This window comes from Lissotriton vulgaris, chromosome 1_1 (genome assembly GCF_964263255.1).
Source record: "Lissotriton vulgaris chromosome 1_1, aLisVul1.2, whole genome shotgun sequence".
NCBI classification, from domain to species: Eukaryota; Metazoa; Chordata; class Amphibia; order Caudata; family Salamandridae; genus Lissotriton; species Lissotriton vulgaris.
The window spans coordinates 2,043,115,140-2,043,135,723 of NC_141685.1; the positions used below are offsets into that span (position 1 = coordinate 2,043,115,140).

At 44.1% G+C, this 20,584-nt stretch overlaps 1 protein-coding gene across 6 annotated transcripts in view; it reads left to right on the forward strand.

The window, feature by feature from the left end:
• Positions 1-20,584, forward strand: part of C2CD5 (C2 calcium dependent domain containing 5) — a 915,439-nt gene that overhangs the window by 520,919 nt on the left and 373,936 nt on the right. For all 6 annotated transcript variants that reach the window (XM_086920391.1, XM_086920370.1, XM_086920386.1 and 3 more), the window contains one exon: positions 18,305-18,445. In XM_086920391.1, coding sequence (XP_086776517.1) covers positions 18,305-18,445 — 141 coding nt within the window. The remainder of the gene's footprint in view (positions 1-18,304; positions 18,446-20,584) is intronic.

Consider the following 20,584-nt stretch of genomic DNA (forward strand, 5'->3'; position numbering starts at 1 on the left):
GCCTAAAAACACATTTCCCCTGCCTTTCTGTGAGAAAAAGTCCTGGAATCAGGCAGCCCCAAATTTCCTCCCACCCAGCATTCCCCCAAGTCTCCTGAGAAAAACAGTGCCTCACTTAAGTGCGTTGGCCAGGTGCCTGCAACAGGGAAGTGCCCAGAAGGTATTGTGGAGACATCAAAATTATGTATCACAAAACAACCTGGTTTAACAAGCGGTGGAATGGGGGGACTGCGATTTTGGTCCTAGGCTTAGTGACCATTTAGATAAACCTGCCAATCCCAGATATTTCTGGAAACTAGACATGGGAGAGTCCAGGAAGGTGTAGCTTGCGTGGACCACCCAACATTTTCTTACCCAGAATCCCCTGCAAACCTCAGATTTCGCAAAAATTTCACATTTTCTCACATTTCTGTGTGGGGACGTTTTGGGATCACTGGGCCAGCAGAAATTTTCTACCTCCCAGCGTTCTCCCTAGGTCTCCCTATAAAAATGCTATTTCACAAGTGCCCACGACAGGGAATGGCCCAAAACGTATTGTGATGATAATGATAACTATGGTAGATGTACTGATTAGTCCTGGCGTCTGCAACCATGTATGGAATCCTATTGAACCCAAACTTTTCTGAAAAGTAAACATCAAGGGGAGTCCAGTGCAGTGTCACTTGTGTGGATCCCCTAATGTTTATGTTGCTGGGAAAAAGCTCCTCTCTTTTTTAAAAAAAAGTGCCTTTGAGGGCTGACACCCAAAGCGATCTCTCTGGTAGCCTAGTGGATTTCCTGGCAGTGGATAACACCACGTCCGCGATCCACTGCCAGGACACAGGACACAGTTTTGGAGAGGCCTTGTTTGAAAGGGGAGGTACTCCCCTTTCGAACGAGGCCTCCCTGAAACCTGGGAAAGACGTTTTCAGCATTTTTTCCCCATCGAAGCGAAGAGAGAGCACTCACCTGCTTCTTCCGCTTTGTTGGGGAATCTTTGACATCTCTGCACCTTGTGGGGCGGGGAGAGACGCGAAAGGGTTTCGCCTTTTCCCCCATCAATTGTTTTTTTTAAAAAAAAGGAATCTTTAGGTGCTTGTACAGGAGGAGCCTTTTAATCCCTCCCCAGTGTCGGTCAGTGGCTGACTGATGCTCTGAGGAGGGTGTGCATATGTTGACCATTTGCGGACACACACACTTAAGGGTTAACATCCTTCCTCATTTTCATACTTTTGCTACCTGCTTTCCACCCTTTTAAGACAGTGAATCGTACAGCTTACAGAACAGCTGTCAGACCAACTGTGGATGGTTGTATGACGTTACAGTGCATGCCTTTAGCACGCATGTGATATAGTCCGTTCTGTGTAGATATATATATTTTTTCATTACACACTGGCAGTGTGTAGTTATAGTTAGGACCTCATTTCCATAGGGAAAGCATGTTTTGTTTTCCTAATAACTTTGGCGCCGTTTGGCGAATCTTCATGTAATTTTGCACACAAATGTTCTTCCACCTCTGCTATTAACTGGCATGTTTCGGGTGGATCCGTCAAGGGGGAGGTCCCAAAACGCTTTTTGCACATTCATTTTTCCATATGAACTTTTGACAAAGCTACAGCCCAAACGGGTTTACACCAAATTTAGCAGAAAGCTAGATCTTGGTCCAGAAAGAGTGCTTTTTGTGATTTGGGGTAAATCTGTTCACTAGTATTTGAACAATTAAGGCTCAAAAACGTTGTGTATTTTACACTGCAGAGAATCCGCGGACCCGAGAGATCTCCTGCTGAGAACTGATTGACTGCCACCACATAACCTTGAGGACAAATCTGCATCCTATAAGCCCCCAATAATTTGTGTCTCATATGCGTAGTTCATGAAGTTAATTCCAATTAATTTTGCCAAAGGTTTCAGATAGAGAGACTCCCTGTTCTACTACTCAAAACATGTATACAATAGAAGGGCGGTGAATCACTAGTGTTCTGCCTGGCAAAGAGGACGCAAACTACTTGAGGGCCGCACCTCAAATCCTGATTTCCCTTAACCTAGAAATCAAGGTGGGATGATTTACTGTATCAAAGGAAGTAGCCAAGTTTAGTAGCACTAAAGCTACATAATGACCCTTGTATGCTGCAAATCTAAGATCATCAAACAAGGCTACCAAGTACATTCCCTGGCATGAGCCATCCGAAAGCTAGACTGTGCCGGATGAAGTAGATCATGATTTTAGAAAAAATTGGAACGAAGCTTATAGGCCTGTTTTTCTAAAGTTTTCACCGGAAAACAGAGCAGGGAAACCATTCTAAAACTACTCGAGATCAAGGGGTTAGCTGAAAGTTTTTTCAAAAGAGGAATCGCCATGGCTTTTTTTCCAGTCAGATGGCACTACACCAGTGAAAGATTGCAAACAGATTGGAAGGGATGTGCTTGGTGATTTGATGCCAGTTTACAGAACTTGAGGGGCAGAGGATTCAAGGTGGAGTCTGGGGATTGAGAAGTGGCCAGGCTTCAAAACTCATTAGCATTTAGAGAGCCACGACTTTTAATCATGTGAAGTGAACTGTCAATCTTAACTCCCTGTTTATTGTGGTCAGATTGTAAATCTAAATTGACTAGATTAACTGAGACAGTGTGACTCATAACTAGAGTTTCAACTTTTTCCTCAAAATAAAGTGAGGAGTCACACATTCGTTGGGAACATTTAACTCTACTGGAGGTGCAAGGTAGTTTTGCTAGTGAATGGACTACAGAATAAAGTTGTTTAGAGATGTTGAATGCATTGAGTATTGTACTAGTAGAATACTCTGCTTTAGCAGCATATACGTGTGCTTTATACCTTTTTTGAGCACTTCTTAATTCGGACTTTATTTCTAGGGAGTACTTTGCTAGTCAGTGCGTTTCAGTAGATTTGCACTTGAATTTAGCTACCACTTTAAACTATGACCAGCTTTCATTCTCTTCTTTACTATAGCTCAGCAAAGACTTAACTCTTGACATCATTGTTGATTCTGCTGCACCTCTGGTGATGCTTGGTGTAGTTAAACTCTGTAAAGAATGTACTTGTAAGTCCTCATAGTCAAATAATGTTTCCCTGGACTTGACACCAAGATCAAGACCTCGTAGAGGTTGTCTTTGGCTATGCAGAGATTAAATTCATAAAGAGAGCTCTAACTGTGACCCTTGTCAATAGATAACTAGGATTACAAACATAGGAAGGATGACTATGCAAGGTAGATTTTACTCTGGCATAGCCGAACGAATATACCAGTACATTTAGCCTCTTTTCTATGTATTCTTGATTCATTTCTGGAGCTTCAGACAGAGAGAATGTGAGATTGGGTCTAGTTTAAAAAAATATTTGCATCAGAACACTATTGAAAGCAGGTAAATTAACTTTATTAATGTGGTCCCTGGATCTGCTCTGCCTGGCTATTTTAAAATAACGTTTAGCATTTCCCTACAGCCATAGAGAGCTGGCAAACTGATTTGCAACCATATCCCAAGGTCATTATTAGGCTTAGAAGACCTGGAAACAAGTAATTGGGTATTGCAACCTGAGGGACTAAGCATGAGGATAGGCCCAGGTTCTTATTTCAAAGTGTATTTCTAACATTAGCTGCCTCAATAATAAGTTACAGACTTTGCAAGGCATCAATATTTTGCACAACAAAATCAACAGCAGACCCAGTTTTACCAAGAATGTAGCAAAGGAAAGCCATCATAAGGTTCAATCAGACATTCAAGCTGAGTGTCACATTACAACATCTTCAACCAAAATTAATTGTTGTAGATGTTCATGACTGTGAAACCTACAATTTCCGTTTACACACATTTACCTATAATAGTTTACCACAGGTGCCTGTTAGTGGTATCCACAAAAATACATGACGAATGCTAAGGCTGAATTTGAAGTGTTACCTGCTGCTGCTGCATCACTAGTTACTGGAAATGCACTCTAGTCTGTTAAATGTGCCATAATTCAGAAAGGTTGTTACCCACCTCAGAGTCTAGCTAATCTTTTATTTAGCAGAAAATGGTCATTCCGTGTGGAGGGAATGGTATCGCTTGTTGAATTGAATTATGTTTTGGGGCTCATATCCATGATCATTTTAGTCCCATGTGATCTTCTCCATTTAAGACCTTTTGCTTTGGTGTTCAGTGACATTAGAAATGAAGGCACTGTGATGACCAAGTAATGATATCTCCAGCTACAGAAACAAGCACTGGCGTTGCCAATAGGTCTCGTAGTTGGAAAGTTGGAGCTATTGGTTTTGTAAATGACAAAGCCCTTTATGTTTTTAAAATGAAAACAAAAATAAAAGGCATTGGTATTTGCAATTGTAATAGCCCCAACTTTCCTACTGCGAGACCTATTGGCAAGTTTACCAAAAGCCCTTGGTTTGACGATGTTTTTGGCTACTTGAATTCTCGATCCCTCAATGCGCTTGCGCGCATTGTAGGTCACGAGACCTAAAAAGCACCAGCTAACTTATTCACGCACTTTAGTGTCTGGGAGCTATAATCTTTCAAACTCTGAAAAGATTAGTGGTTTCTTTAAAATTGCATGTTACCAGCGTGCAGGATACAAGTAATTAGCATCCACTCTCTTTAATTGATGTCGGGCAAAGGTGGCACTTTGATGCGGTCTCCACTTATAAAATCTCAATATGAGTATCTGTAATTCAATACTATTCCTGAGCACCAAAAAAGATCCCAATTAAAAAAAATTATACTAATGTGTGTTTTATTGTGCTGCCTTTAACAGGCGCACTGCCTTGACTGAATAAGCTGAATTAGCATGCAACTCGATCGATATTGTGTGTTTAACATCCCAAAGAAGGATGAAAATCGGAATCGGCCCTGCCGGATTTGAAACCGAAGGTTTCACGCCGATGTCTGTAGCAGGTTCACTAAAGAGTCTTTGCAGACACCGAGGCTTCTGAAGTTCTAAATCTGTGCATTAAGGGAATAGTTTTTTATTCGCACATGTTCACAGTTCTGGATGTTTGAAAATAAAACAAATGAAAAAGAAGGAAAGATATATCGGCGCCTGACCCCTGCTCTAATCAACCTGCAAATCATAAGTGCCCTAGCGATTCATCCTTACAAGTTAGAGAAAATCGGTAAGGTTAAGTTTGGGTAACTCGTAACTCAAATATATAACTCACAGCGCTTCGATGCCGCACACACTGAACAGTCTGCGCAACATTAAAATACAGCTATGGAATCCTTGAATCTCGGATGTCGGTACATTGTGTACACAATTGTTCCACCATCTGTGACACAGCTTTCAATGTGCTTGACTTGTCACGTGTACTAAAGGCAAAAAAAAAAAAAGGTGCGGTTAAGTTTTGTAGTGAGTCTGCGCACTAACTGCCGTTTTACCTCAAGCTCTATGTCACATTAAATACGTCCATGTAATGTATTATTTTGTTTCAATATTTTATTATAAAATAAAAGCAGAAATATTTCCAAAGAATGTATTCACACAATATAAACAAAGAAGAAGACATTTAGTGACCGGTGGTTCGCTCTGCAGCTCTTGGTCGCATTCGGAGGGGGAGGGGTCGTGTGAGCGTCCAGCTGTAGGTGACTGCACCGTGCCAGGTTGCTACCAGAGAGCAGTGGGCAAATGCTCGGACCCGGCTGGCACAGGGCACAGACGGAGCTGCATCTTTCGCGGTGCTCCTGCGACATGCTGCTGCGAGTCCTGTAAACTTATAATATATACCTGCGATATAGGAGTGAATTATTACACCTTGTCCGCCTGGTGTCCCAAATATGTATGGCCTGGGTGTATTTAGCTTCAGGCATATTGGCAACGTACATGTAACATAAAAACGTGACAAGGCTACAGAGAAGTTCGCAGCTCCCAGCAAGTATGCTGGGTTGTGAATCCACAAAAAAACAGCCTTGTAAACCCTTCCGACCTGCCTTTGCACGTACTCCACTTCCGCAGTTCATTGCCGTACCGTAAACCATCCATTCATCCAGCCAGCCCGAGGCTGCCACTGTCCAATCAGGATCCCTCCTCGCTGATTACCGGAGTCCCCTGGGGCTCCTATTAGGGTCCGAGGTCCACCAGGTTGGAAGACATGGGGTTCAAGATGGAGTCCTGTAAAGTGTGGTGGTGCATGGGGTCTGGTCCGGGCACGGGGATGGCGCTTGGGCCCTGGGGGTGTCCCATGCCATGCAGGGGGTGCAGACCAGGGTTCGAGGAGAGCATCATGGCCGGGCTCGAGGACCGGTGCTCTGGAGTACCCAGGGGCGTCTTTTCCTCATCGGAACTCCCCAAAACTGTCTTATTTTTGCCGTTCATGGAGGACGATAAGGCGTTGTGGCTGTTGGAGTTCTCGCTGTTCTCCCTGTAGAGGAAAATGGGCAGAGACGATACTGTCTGTGTCCGGCCCGGAGGCTCAAAATGGACAAAACCACAGGGGCAGAGAGGTGGGGGTGAAAAGACTGAATGGAGGGCAGCAGAAACAGAAACTTAAAGCAGAAACTGACAAAACACTGAGCAGTAGGCTGAGAGATGTGAGGATATAAATGACAGAGCAACACACTGTAAGGAGAACACAGCAATACAAGGGGTAAAAAGTTCGAAAATGAGCAGCGAGGGTTATATGGACCCTATTGAAACTACAACAGAGGAAGAGACGCGCAAACAGACTGGAAACAGAGCAGAATGGACAGATGCAAAAGCTGAAGCCATACAGCCGAAGCCCGTTAAATGACTAAAAGAGAACAAAATGAAATGAACAGAAGTCACTGGGCATAAACACAGAGGATGCAGAGAAGAAGGCTGAAATCACAGCAGTGGAAGAGACACACGACAGAATGAAAGAGTAAAAGAGGTGAGGAGGAAGAGACACACAGAAGAGAAGCAAACTGAAAGTACGGCCGGCCTGCGGCCGGCCATGAATAATTAGGGGAGGAGAAGCCCTTTGATGTGCTGGGCTGGCCGTGAATGCGCGTGCTTGTTTGCTCACGTGATTCACGTGAACTTCAAGAAAACCGCAGGAACGAAGCCCTTAGTTTGACGATGTTTTTGGCTACTTGAATTCTCGATCCTTCAATGCGCTTGCGCGCATTGTAGGTCACGAGACCTAAAAAATACTGAAGTCTGCTCAAAGGCAGGCAACACTCTGCAATGCGCTCTAAAAGCAGAAAATAGTGTGATGGTTATATCACCCAGCACATGGAGGCTCATGTAGTGAGACTTCGTTTTGCCGGTAGGTATCAATGTTATTTTCCAATTAAAAGGATATTGCTCTCCTGGTTGCTACATCACTGTGACACTGGTTTATGTATTCTTTCCTTTTTGTTTCTCAAACATTTAAAAATAATAGATCAATAGGTTTTTCAGTCCATATTAGAGCTGTGCCATACATTGGAAGGTCAGTGGAAAGTTCAAAAGGATGTTCTAAGTGTATGCAGGGTGGAATAAACACCATCAGCAACCTCATAGTGGCAAGTGTGGGTCACCAACTGACAGAAATAGGATGGTCGTGGAGCACAACATCTTAAGTCTAAAGGCAGGTACTTGTTAGAAGAGTAAAACCAAGGGAAGATATGGAAGCAGAGGCAAGGAACATACCCTATAGTGAATAAGCAACACAACTTCCCCTGTAAGGAAAGGAGGAAATACCATTGATAGGAGTACACCACGTAATAAGGCAATAAAAAATTACATGTGTATGCATAGTATACAACATATGTCCTGTAATGAAGAAAAATCTAAAACAATTATAACAGAGGCTTTTCAGGGTAAATACAACAGTCCCGTATATTTAAAGAAAGTGTTTCTGCCTGTAGGAAGGTTGTGGTTTCCTTAAAGATATTGGCTAAGTTCACTACAGTCTTCCCTACATTAGACTGACACGCATTTGATTCTGAAGGTTTTACCCTGGTATCTCAATTTTATCCATGCTTCATGTTTGGCTGTTCTCTACTTGAACAACATGAAGGCCACTTTGTCACTTTTCACTGGCTTTGGAAAGATGGATACTATGTTACCTTGGAATTCTGTGTTCTTTAACATTAACATGTACTGTATCTCATACCTTCCATGTCATGTATTTTTCGTTTTGTTTGTAGGCCTAAACGCCTGTTTTATTTTGGCTCAAGCACACTTTCCCATCGCCTAAACATTCTGGTTATGGTGCAACCATAATGGTTCGATTTTGTCCCAGATTGCCTTCCCTTCAGAGATACAAAAGTAATGGTGCTGGGTATCTGGAACATACTGTTGGCAGCAAAGTTTGATTGTTTTGAGCAACAATGGTAACAAGAGCAATGATGAAAATTGCAACAATTAATTGCCGCAGGGAAATTGGATTTCAAAGGGGTATACAAAGTCAATCAATCAATCAGGGGTTTGTAAAGCACGCCTTCTCACCTGTGGGGATCTCAATGAGCTTAGGGCTGAGGGGTATGCAGGAAGCGGCTGGTCCTTCTGGGTGTGCAGGATCATTGGAAGAGCCGGATCTTGAGGTCCTTCTTGAATTAGGTCCGCAACGCGGATTACCTGAGGTGGAGGGGCAAGGAGTTCCAGGTCTTGGAGGAGAGGTAGGAGAAGGAGCTTCCTCCGGCTCTGGATTTATGGATCCTGGGGATGGAGGCTAGGGAGCGATTGGTGGAACGTAGTTGTCTGGCTGGTATGTGGAATGTGAGGCGGTGGTTCAGGTATGCTGTTCCTATGTTGTGGAGAGCGTTCCAGGCAAAGTAAGAATTGTTATATGTTAAGTGGGAGTTACTTTAAGAATTTGTGAAAGCACTAGCAGAAATCATACTGTGAAGGAATCATCAGGAAATGCACCAGAATTACATAAAATAAAGGGATCTTATCTTTCCAAATATAACAGATGAGTCTGCAGTATTAAATATCTTAGAGGGTCACTGTGCCAAACAGGAAATTTCGTTTATAGTTTAGATTACTACTTCCGGGAAAGATTTTAATTGCTGCTGGACCTTTAAAAAACTGCCTCCCTTCTGAAAATGACAGAAACATGCAGGATCTCGGGGGCAGTCCTGAAGGAAATCAGTGTTGATTCAATTGCGCATGTTGTCAAGTGGGGATATCCTTGGAGAGCATTTATCTTCTTCACCTTGTGCAATCCTGCCAAGTATCATGCATCAGACGTTAGACCAACCCATTTCGGTGAGGTGGGCCGCATCACCGCACTGAAATGCGAAGTCATGCATTTAAGCGATGTGCCTGTAAAGCACTGTGGTCAGAGAGGTGCTATATAGTTATTATATTATTATTATTATTATTATTATTATTATTTGCTGTTTTATAACGCGCTCCATTACTCCAGAGTATCCTGGCGCGAAAAAAGAAAACAAGCAAGTGGCCATCTAAAGGAAAAATAACACTAATAGGCTGTTCTAAAAAGATGAGTTTTTAGTGCTTTCTTAAATGAAACGAAATTTTCAGTCGATTTCAGGGAGAGGGGAAGGGCGTTCCAAGTCCTAGCTGCGACAACAGCAAGCGAGTAGCCTCCAAGTCGTACTCGCTGGAAGCGGGGCACACTCAAGAGGTTGCAGCCGGCTGAACGTAGCGGCCGTGTGGGGACATAGCGGCTGAATCTTTTTCTTAGATAGGATGGTCCCATGTCATGGACTGCCTTAAATGCTAATGTGAGAATTTTAAAAGTTATCCTTTGAGCAATCGGCAGCCAATGAAGTTCCTTTAGGTGTGCTCGCACGCTTTCTCTGCTAGGAATGTTATACAGCAGCCGTGCTGTCGCATTTTGGATAATCTGCAGTCGGGCAACTAAGAAAGCTGGAGTGCCGCTAGAATGAAGGATTTTTGGGCAAAAAAGAGTATGAATATCTTCTGAAAAAGAGTCCTAGAACACCAGTCCTATACCTCTTGCCCAAAATTCACAAGAGCCTCCAAGATCCACCAGGACGTCCCATCGTCTCTGGTTGTGATTCTTGTCTTGAACCACTTTCCCAGTATGTGGATTTCTTTTTAAAACCATTCTTGACGAAGGTAAAATCCTATTTGAGAGATACCACCGATTTTTTACTCAAGGTAGAGGGGACCAAATTTGACGAGGAGACCCAATTAATGGTCACCATGGATGTCTCCTCCCTCTATACGCAGATTCCCCAGGAAGAAGCGTTGGAGGTGATGGAGATATACCTGGAGATGAGAGACAGACCCCACCAAGTACCCACAACCTTTATCATCAAACTGGCAGAGATTGCTTTGAAGAAGAATTATTTTTCATTTAATGGAGAGTTCTTCATGCAAATCAAGGGCACCGCTATGGGGTGCCCTAATGCGCCGGAAATGGCCGTATTGTATATGGCACAATACGAGGAGAGATTTGTTGAGAATAATAACCCCTTCCGACAGCACATCCTCCAGTGGTTTCGCTACATAGATGACGTCTGGCTCCTGTGGCAGGGGAGCCAGACCGAACTGGTAGCATTCCACGACTGGCTAAACAATAGGCATGGTGACATTAAATTCTCTATGGCCCACAGCAATTCTAAGATGACTTTCCTTGACGTAGAAATGACATCCTTTGACGGGGAACTCAAATCATCCCTGTATAAAAAAGTCACTGATTGAAACACCATTTTGCACCATAAGAGTGCGCATCCCCGTAATCTTAAATCCAATCTCCCATACGGGCAACTGTTACGAATCAGGAGAAACTGCTCACACTTGGAGGATTTCTCCTACCATGCTGAGAGTTTTTGCCAAGAAATGGAAGATAGGGGGTACCCTAAAAAGTTACTCAAGCACGCTTGTAAAAGAGCGCGCTATACCCCCCGAGAAACCCTTCTCCAAACTCGACCTAAGCCTGCTCTTGACAGATTGGTCTGTGTGTCCACTTTTGGACCAGACACCCACAAATTGAGAAAAGCCGTTTTGAGTAACTGGCATCTACTTGCCAATCTTGAAGGCCCATTCCCACGGCCCATATTTGTGTACAAAAAAAACCAAAGCATAGGGCAGCAAATCACGAGAGCAGATGTATCGCTACCCAAAAAGAAATGTGACCTATTGACTCAGTGGAATCTTAAACCGATCACAGGCCACCACAAATGTGGTACCTGTGTAGTATGCCCCAACACCATTGAAGGGGACGAGTTCACACACGAGGGGACAAGATGGAACCACAGAGAATTCTCTAATTGTAAAACCAAGAATGTGGTTTATGCAGTCCAATGTCCCTGTGCCAAAATTTATATCGGCAAGATGACACAACAAGTCAACACCCGCATTTGCCAGCACAGATCAAGGTTAAAAAATAAAATTGCCAATGCCCCTATGGTGGATCATTTCCTAAACGAGAAACATGACGCCAATGACTTCAAGTTGGCGGTTTTATACACATTTCGATCCTCCAATCGAAACGTGGATATTGACAGAATGCTCCTCCAGAAAGAAGCATATCTTATCTTAAAATTCAAGAGTGCGCAAAATGGTCTCAACACTTTATCGGAAATCTCAAGAGTCTAGACATTCCAACTAAGTGCTGCGGTAGACCGCTTCCACCCGGGCGGCCCTATTTGTCTCTTTCCTCCTCTTTTAAATTCCCAAAGCTGTACATGTATTGGTCACCCGCTCACACAAACTTCATTTTTTCAATATGTATTTCATCGTTTAACATACGCGTTGGGCTTGAAACTACAAATCCCATAATGCCCACTCCTCTACCTGTGAGCTACATACAGGTAAACACACCTGGCGCCCATTTTGGAACCGACAGAGATCGCCAGAACGCCAGAAGGCAGAGACTAACAGGACATAGGTAGGCAATGCTCCTCAGCGCTGCTCCTTGATTTATTCACATCACCTTTCAGGGACGCGTTCTTATGTTTTTCCGCTTCCTTTTTACAGCGGACGTCTCTTCTAATTAGAAGCCATGACGGGACTTCCTTGATAATTATTCACGGAGCGCCAAGCCCGGTCATTTGTTAAAAGAAAGGTACGTTTTCCCCATAAAACCTTAGTCAGATTTTCCATACAAATAATTCCTTGACCCTGACCTGTGGCCCTCTTTTCTCACAGCGCGAACCAGAGCCCCGTGTCCTGCCTTCCCCCTCATTGATAACTACACGGTGACATAGCGCCGACAGGCGGAATTTTCACACTCGCCTCGGACGGTATGTCCTTTTGTTTTCATTACACTTCATGAATGTGTTTGGACATTAAATTTATGTCTGACCACATAATGTTTATATTTGTAGGTGACCTCCACCCCATCCTCTGCTTTAGAAGTTTTACGTTGCACACTGAGAATTTACGTGCATTTCTTCAATTCCTACACTCTGGTAGGTCCTTTGCTGAGCGTCATTTTAGTGGGAGAAAGAACTCATAGTGTTCCGACTTTTAATTCAATTCCGTTCTTTCCCGACAGACAGAACTTCACTTGTGCCCTGATGAGATTCCAGAAATTTCTCACTGGAATCGAAACGCGTCGGCCAGTTAGAAAGGAGTTGTTTTGAGTCATTTCGAGGCAGTAGTTATTTTGCTACTGCAAAAGTCACAAATTTACTTTGCTTCTTTCCTACCCCCCTTTTTTCTTCATTACTTTTCTTGCTTTAACTATCATCCACAGTCCAAAATGTTTCACTGTATGTTACACATGTTTATAATGGTTTTGCCTTGTCTCTGAATTATCACTGATTTTTGCTTCTAAATGGTTTTGCTCAATAGAACCAGGATCATATTTTGTTTTTTGAATGTATTTCATATTCACATTGTAAATAATTCTTGTATCTATGTGTCTTTATGTGTGAAAATATGTTTGTTTAAACTTGATTAATTCCTAGATTGGTTCGGTATAAATAAAAATACCTTGTTGATCACGACTATTGGTGTGCTCAACCTTTCCGCAAATGTGGTTTAAAATATAGGTGTGAGAGGCAACTTTTTGGTGTTCAGGCTAAAAAGAGAGTTGGCATAGTCGAGCCTAGATAAAATTAAAGCTCTAGCAACCGACTCTCTAGCTGATGATGGCAGATACGGGAAGAACTTTCTCATGGCTTTTAGAGAGCCGAAGCACACAGCAGTACGTTTTTTTATGTGTGCCTCGAATCTCAGATCCTCTCCAAACCAGACTCCCAAATTCTTGGCAGCAATAGTAACTGAGCCTGGCTGGGGAAAATCAGACGGCCACAAGAGGTCTCTGAAGTTGGATGGAAATTGGCCACACAGCAAAATTTCTGTCTTGTCTTCGTTGCACTTCAGCTGTGCAGCTGCTAACCAGTTAAACACAGCGGAGAGGCACGAACGGACAACCTCTGTGTTAGTTGCTGCATCCTTCCAGGTAAATAAAAGCTGCGTATCATCTGCGTACGCTATGATTTTTGCTCCCATTTGTTCGGCAAGCACAATGAGGGGGGTAAGATAAACATTAAAAAGCAGGGGACTCAACGTGGAGCCTTGAGGAACCCCGGTAGTGAGGGGCCTGACCGAGGATGAAAAAGGTGGGATCCAGACCTGCTGAGACCTGTCCGATAAAAAGGATTCTACCCATTTCAATGCTGAGCCCACCACACCAATCTCCGCTAGGCGGGTAAGAAGGAGTGAATGAGGGACAGTATCGAACGCGGCAGAGAGGTCTAATAAAATCAGAGCCGCTCTGCCGCCACTGTCCAGACACTCCCTAATGGCCTCAGTAATCTCCACCAGCGCCGACTCAGTGCTATAAGCTGCACGGAAGCCAGACTGGGCATGGTGTAAGAGCTCCGAGGTTTCTACAAAGGCATTAAGCTGGGCGAAAGCTAGTTTCTCCCCAATTTTTGCCATAGCTGGTAGTAGAGATATAGGTCTATAATTACTAGGCACAGTAGGATCTGCACCCACCTTTTTTAACAAAGGAAGCAACTTAGCCTGTTTCCATTCGTTAGGAATCCTGGCTGATGTAAAAGATAGACCCATAATTTGAGAAACCTCAGGTGCCACTGCTTCTGCCACTTCAGCCAACACCCTGGCCGGGCAGGTGTCACCAGGGGCACCAGATTTTAACGATTTGATTGCCACTAAGGTGTCCTCCACCGAAGGTGGGACAAAGCTCTCCATGGTGTGTGTGGGTTCGACATTAGATCCAACCCTATCCTCAGTCCAGCTCCCCCCACCGATAGCTCTGAGACTTTTCTGGATTTTGGCAATTTTAGTCAAGAAAAAGGAGGAAAGGCTTTCGCACCATTCCGTAGAGGGCTTGATAGAAATGTGTTCAGCACATGGAGAAAGGAAACTTTTTACTATAGAAAAGATCTCACGGCTATTGTTATTCGCCTTCTCAATTCTTCTGGCAAAATATTCAGTTTTGGCCAGCTTGATATTGGCATAATATTCCCGCTGAGCAGAGCGGTAAGATGCCTTAGCTTGTGGGCAATAAGCCACCCTCCAAGCTCGCTCCAGTTTTTTACAGACTAATTTACCAGCTCGAAGATGGGGCGAATACCATGGTTGTGACGGAGTCATCCTGCTTCTGCCGGGGTCAGTCGCCTTTGAAGACACAGACAGGGCTGCTCGAATCCACCTATCATAAATCTCCACAGCAGAATCTAAATCTCCTCCCAACTGGGGCCTATTCTGATCCAGCCAAGCAGAAAAATTGCCTACGTTGATTTTTGGGGTCGTGTATTCAGGTAGACTTATGGTGAGTCTTTCAAGGCTGACCAAGAAAATCTAATAAGCTGGTGATCAGTCCAAGTGAGTATTTGGGGGGCTTCAAGCTTCAATGAAAAGTTAGAACAGATGACGTCCAAAATATGACCGCCCGAATGAGATGGGGAGGAAACCCATTGGGTAAGAGAGGCCAGGTCAAAGGAGTCGGATAGGAGCTTACTTTCCTGACGTTCCTGACAATCTACATGAATGTTTAAATCACCGAGCAGCAAGAAACGAGAGAATCTTACTGCTCTAGGGACGAGAGTCTCCAAGAGAGCTTTAAGGAATCGTCCCGCGGGGCCGGGTGGGCGGTAAATGAGGGAGCCACCCAGAGTGAAATGAGGGGACAAAACTAACGAGAAATTCATAATCTCGCCGTCCTCAAGATCATCTAAATCTTCCACATTAAGCTCCCAAGACTCTCTAAAAATGATTGCTAACCCTCCACCTCTACCACTAGACCTATCCTTCCTACGGATCTTGAACCCTCTTGGAATGGCTTGTTCGATGTCAGGAGCACTTGAACCATCCAACCAAGTTTCCGTAATAAATAGCAGGTCCAGAGTACCTTCTTCCAACAAAGAAAAGGTTTCTAAGGCATGTTTACACATTGATCGTGCATTTATTAGGGCTGCTGAAATAGAGGCTACATCAAAGCTGGATTTCAGTGAAGTAGAGTTATTGATACCACATGCAAAACCGCAGGCTGGGCAAGAGCTGAGCCTAACAGGGTCGATAGTAGCACATGGCAGACCTTTATCTAATGATGAGCGTAAGGATATCAAAGACGAACGTGTATAACTAATATTAGTTATAGTCGTGGTCTGGGCCTGTTTGCCAGCCCGACCAGCGTCCGCCGCGTCCGAGGCGCGGACGGGCGCAGACGGGATGACCTTTGGCTTAACTTCGGCGCGCCTAAGGCGCGCCCGCCATGCGCGACCGCTGCGCGCTGATGAAGGCATACTAAATTTATGCAGAGTCCTCTCTCCCCCAGCTAGAACGCTGCCACCAGTTCTGCTGGGGAGAAGGACTACTTGTAAGATGGCCGCCAACCCTCGCCACGACCGGAGCACCAGCCGAGGTGAGAGGGGCCAGGAGAGGCTTTAGAGAGCAAGTGAAGGAGTTAAAATACCCCCGCAATAGTCCTGCACAACAAAAAAGATTAACAGAGTAAAATGCTCCAAGTTTTTAAAAAAACGATCTTTGCATGATAAAATTAATTCAATAGCTTTTTCATATATATACTGTTCGAAATTATGGCCACAAGCAAAGCGGAGGAAAAAGGGAGCTGCCACCACCCAAAGACTAACAGCCTCAGCTGAATTTATGCAGAGTTCTCTCTCCCCCAGCTAGAACGCTTTATTAGCTTTATTTATTAGCTCTTGCATCAGCAGCTCAGGCAGGCACATTTTGCTCAGCAGACTTTTTGGGAGCTGGGCACTGAGCTGCTTGCTTGCTACAATGTATCCACTGTTTTAATCACTGCAAGGCTGGCAGTGCGGCATACTTTCAGTTTCACCCGACTGCCTTCCGTGGTGCGAGCGGGCAGTAGCTGAATTTGGAAATGGGCCCCTGCTGCTTCTTACCTCTACTGCTGGCGCGGTAATGCATCATACTATCTGCAGCGACGTGAGGGACCGAACGAGCAGGGCCCACCACAGCCCGGTTGGACTGGAGGTGAAGGAGTCACTCAGAACACCCAGACTGACTGTGGCGGCCGCTGTGGTTCGTTTGCAGGCCATAGCACCGGGACAGGCCTGACTGTGAATCTGTGCTGGTCACGCCGAACCAGCTGTGCGGGTGCCGCTGCAATCTTGGCACTGGCAGCATTGCCTGCTGTTTGCACCTGCCCAGGCCGCAATCGCGTGCTGTCCCATGGTGAATTTAAATGTTTAATCATCGGAGACAGTCAGTCCAGGACAGCCCAACTCTGACTGGAAGTCAGAAGCAGACTTCAGGACAGCAGGACCCTGTTTCAGTGTTACAAGTGAAACTACTAGCACAAAAATGTAACATGCATTTGGTTAAAACGCTATTGTGGCTGAAAAAGTAAAACATGACCTAGAAAAAAAAACTTGGCAACTGCGGTCTAAACTGCAGAGGTGGGTGAAAGTAAACGGCCTGTGCCAGTACCTTTTTTTGGAATAGCAGTAAATGTGCAAATCCTAATCCAAAATTGCATCACAGCGTGTGTGCCATCAGGACTGAGCATAATCTTTAGCACAGAGCTGGCTTGTCGCCTTCCTCAAAAGAAAGTGTTCTAAAAGTCAGATCAGTGAGACTTTGCTATCAGCCTCCCACACTCCGCTTTCTAATGAAGCCCTGCCTACAGCTCACGTGGTCGGCGTCAATCGAGTGAGTTTGCGAGTCACTCATCTGATTAAATAAATTATGAACGTCTCCCAGTCTGCTTGATCTATTTTCTGCAATTTTGGCTACAGTCTGATAAATGAGCTGTTTAACAAATATGTATTATTCTTTGAAGCAGTTAACTTAGGCTTTCTTGTTGCTGAAATGGGTTTTTAATGTTTCCCTCCTCTTCATTGCTTTATTTTTCTTGTGAGCAAGTGTCACTCATAGTCGCCGAAATGGCACTCATAATTACACTGTATTTATGAAAATGTCACACATAGCAATCTGAAACCTTAGCAGCTATGCATGCGTCACACAATAACATCGAAAAGCAAAACAAAATTTACAGGACATACACATGAGTCCTCCTCAAAGGGAAATGAAACACATTAAAGAAGACGCATTGTTAACAAGATGCTGTTCTACCCGAGGAAATTCAAGTTAGCAGATGCGACAACCGCTTTGCTGCGTCACCCGACCACACACGAGTCTACTGAAGCAAATCACCAAGACACAGGTCACTCTGTGAAGGTGCAGGGCGGCTGTTTCTGTAATGAAGTGCAGGGCGTGTGAGCCAATTACAGTGCCGCCAATCTCACAAAATCAGAGATCGTGCTGAGAAGACTGGATAATGCATAAAAGAAAACAAATAGATTAAAACCGTAAGCAAGTGATGAAGGTGTCTTCAGCTATGAAGAACATCAGCCCCACACAGTACAACGGAACAGTACACAAAGATCATTTGATGCACCCTAGGAAAGGCTGTAGAGAAATCATAGCATACAAAATCAATGCAGACAGGAGTGCAAAAAAAGTACCATGTGAGGCTGAGAAAAAAATATGCCATCACCCAGTACATAAGGTCTGTCGCCCACTTCCCCCAGCATAGCCTTAGTTAACTCATCACCAGTGTAAAACGAGAGTTAAGTGGAAAGCGCTATAGAATACACAAAGTATATTAAGCACCATCAACTGCCTCTCAGCTAGAACGTAGAAATTGAATGTTCATGAGAGTCACAACATTTAAAGACATTTATTAGTTAGGAGGGTAGAGGAGAGGGGAGACAAGGAGCATAACATGCAATACATTGAATAAGAAATATTACAACAAGCCATATTATCAAAGCTGTAAGGTATTTTTTTGAGTTGTTTTTTTTTCTTCTGCAGTCGGCAACATTTTGTAAAGTCTGTCTTAGAGATACATGGCCACTTTTTGCATTATCACTGACCAGTAAATACATTAGAGCGTGAAACATATGGCAAAACGTTAATTTATGAATGTTTAACAAAATGTAGAACATTATTTTATTTTATCTTTCTTAAAATCAGGAAATATTGGAGGAAGTCATCGGGTCTCCTATTCCAGAACCCAGGCATCGCTCTAGGCTGTTCCGATCTCAGTCAGAAAGCTCAGATGAAGTTACAGAGCTGGACCTGTCACATGGGAAAAAGGATGCATTTGTTTTGGAGGTATTGTAACGTTATTGCTCCTTTTATTTAAAAATGTCTGGCAACATTTTGCTGCTGACCCTTCAACCCCCCATCCTCCCTGACTGTTGAGCTCTTTTTTGGCTATTTGAAATAGTTCGTGCTTAGGGCTGCAAAACTTTTTTTCACATGAGGTACTTACGCCAAATTGTCATCCTTCATTTTCCCAAATTCTGGGGATTCTTACGGTATCCAGGATTTGTGGATTCCCCTGGAGGAGACCGAGAAAATAGGCAAAATATTGCAAACTTTTGCATTTTTTAGTAAAGTAGGAAAAAGTGCTAAGAATAAGTGTTTTTTCCCCTAAAAATAGCATCAATGACCTGTTTGCTGTGCTTAAGTCACCATGTTTCCAGCTTTCAGGAACATGCAGAGCTTAATAAAAAAATCTAAATTTGTTACCACAGTTTTGGCGTTTTTCAACGAGGTAGTGCACTTTTCTTTTTTTGTGCACTCAACTTTTTTCCAGTTTGTTGTGAAAACCAGTGTGAAACACGTGGGTGATTCATGAAAGCTATAGATTTCTGAAAAGTAGACAATATTCTGAATTCAGCAAGGGATCATATTGTCATATGTGTGATTCCTCAAGGTTTTCCCGTAGAAGCGGACTGTTGAAATAAAAAAATATTGAGAATGAGTAGGAAACGGAAAAAAATGCCAATTTATAACAACGGTTTCATCTGTCACGATGGCTGATTTACAAAAGCAATATACCATGGATTTTGGACCCTAGCTCAACAGGCAACTCTGGAAACCTAGGAAACTTACATATATTTGAAAGCGAAACACCTGGGGAAATCCTGGGTGGGGTGATTTTCATGGCACTCACCAGGTTGTTGACCCGCTATCCCAGGCAAAATTCAAACTTTAACTAAAAAACATTTTTTCCTCATTTCAGTGATGGAAAGGTCTGAAGTTTGTGGGGAGCCACAAACATCTTTCCACCCACCATTCCCCCAAGACACTCGATACAAATGGGACCTCACTTGGGCGGGTGAGCCTAGTGCCAGCAATAGGAAATGGCCAAAAATGCTACATGGATAAATCACATTTTTCACTCAAAACTGACCCTTTTTTGTAAACTGGGTAGCTGTGGATTTTGAGCACTAATTATGGAAACCTAGTAAACTTACACATTTCTGAAAACGAGATACCTGGAGGAATCCAAGTGCGGTGACTTGTGCGACTCTCATTAAAAAAACATAGTCTTGTCATCCACTGGGCTTTCTGCTCCCAGGTGTAAACGCCCTGTTTACTCTTGCGGAGGGCCCGGAATATTGGTTTGTTTTTCATTTTTGAGTTGGGGGTGTGGCCAATGATATAGTGCAATGCCTGTGCCCCTTTCGTTTCTCCCAAATGTAAAATCTCTAGTAGGTCTCCAACCCCCCCTCCCCCGCTACCTTCCTCAATTGGGACAATCTTCCTATCTGGCCCTGGGAGAGGAGGGGGCAGAAAGATGTTATTTTCCCTTATGGGCAGGGGTACAACTTGATGCCAGGGTAGGATGCCATCTACTTTTGGTTGGTTTGGTGCCATTGTGAATTCCTAGATGTCTAAGGGGGGTCTTTATGTACCCCACAGGGGTAAATTGGATGTAAACCCCCCAGTCTACCTCTGGGGGGAGGGGCTGGTAGATTGATGTGTCCTTTTTGGGGAGGGGTTGGCCAATGCCAGAGTGCTTTGGGGGCAAAATCCTTGGTGTCTAGAGGGCTCTCTGCCCCAACCCCCTGGGTCTGACCTCCGGAGTGGCAGAGAGCCCGCTGCTAGAAGACACTCTGCTGGGAGATGTACTTGGTGATGGATGGCCCAGCACCAGATTTGTTGTGCTAAGGCTGACAACTGAGGGGAGTGTGTTTCTCCCTGCCCTGGAGATAGAACAAGTTGTTCATGTCTGTACACACAAGAACCACTTGGCTGCAAATCTCTTGAAGAAAGGCTTTGAGGGCTGGGTGAATAGCTAAAAGTTCCAAATGGTTGATGTGAAGACCCATTAATTAGGTGGCTACTGACCCTGGACTGTCAGGCCATTCATATGTGCTTCTCAACCAGCTAGAGTTGAGTCTGTGGGGATGGTCACTTGCTCTACAGGTGCCACCACCAGACATTTTTCTGGGCCCCTGG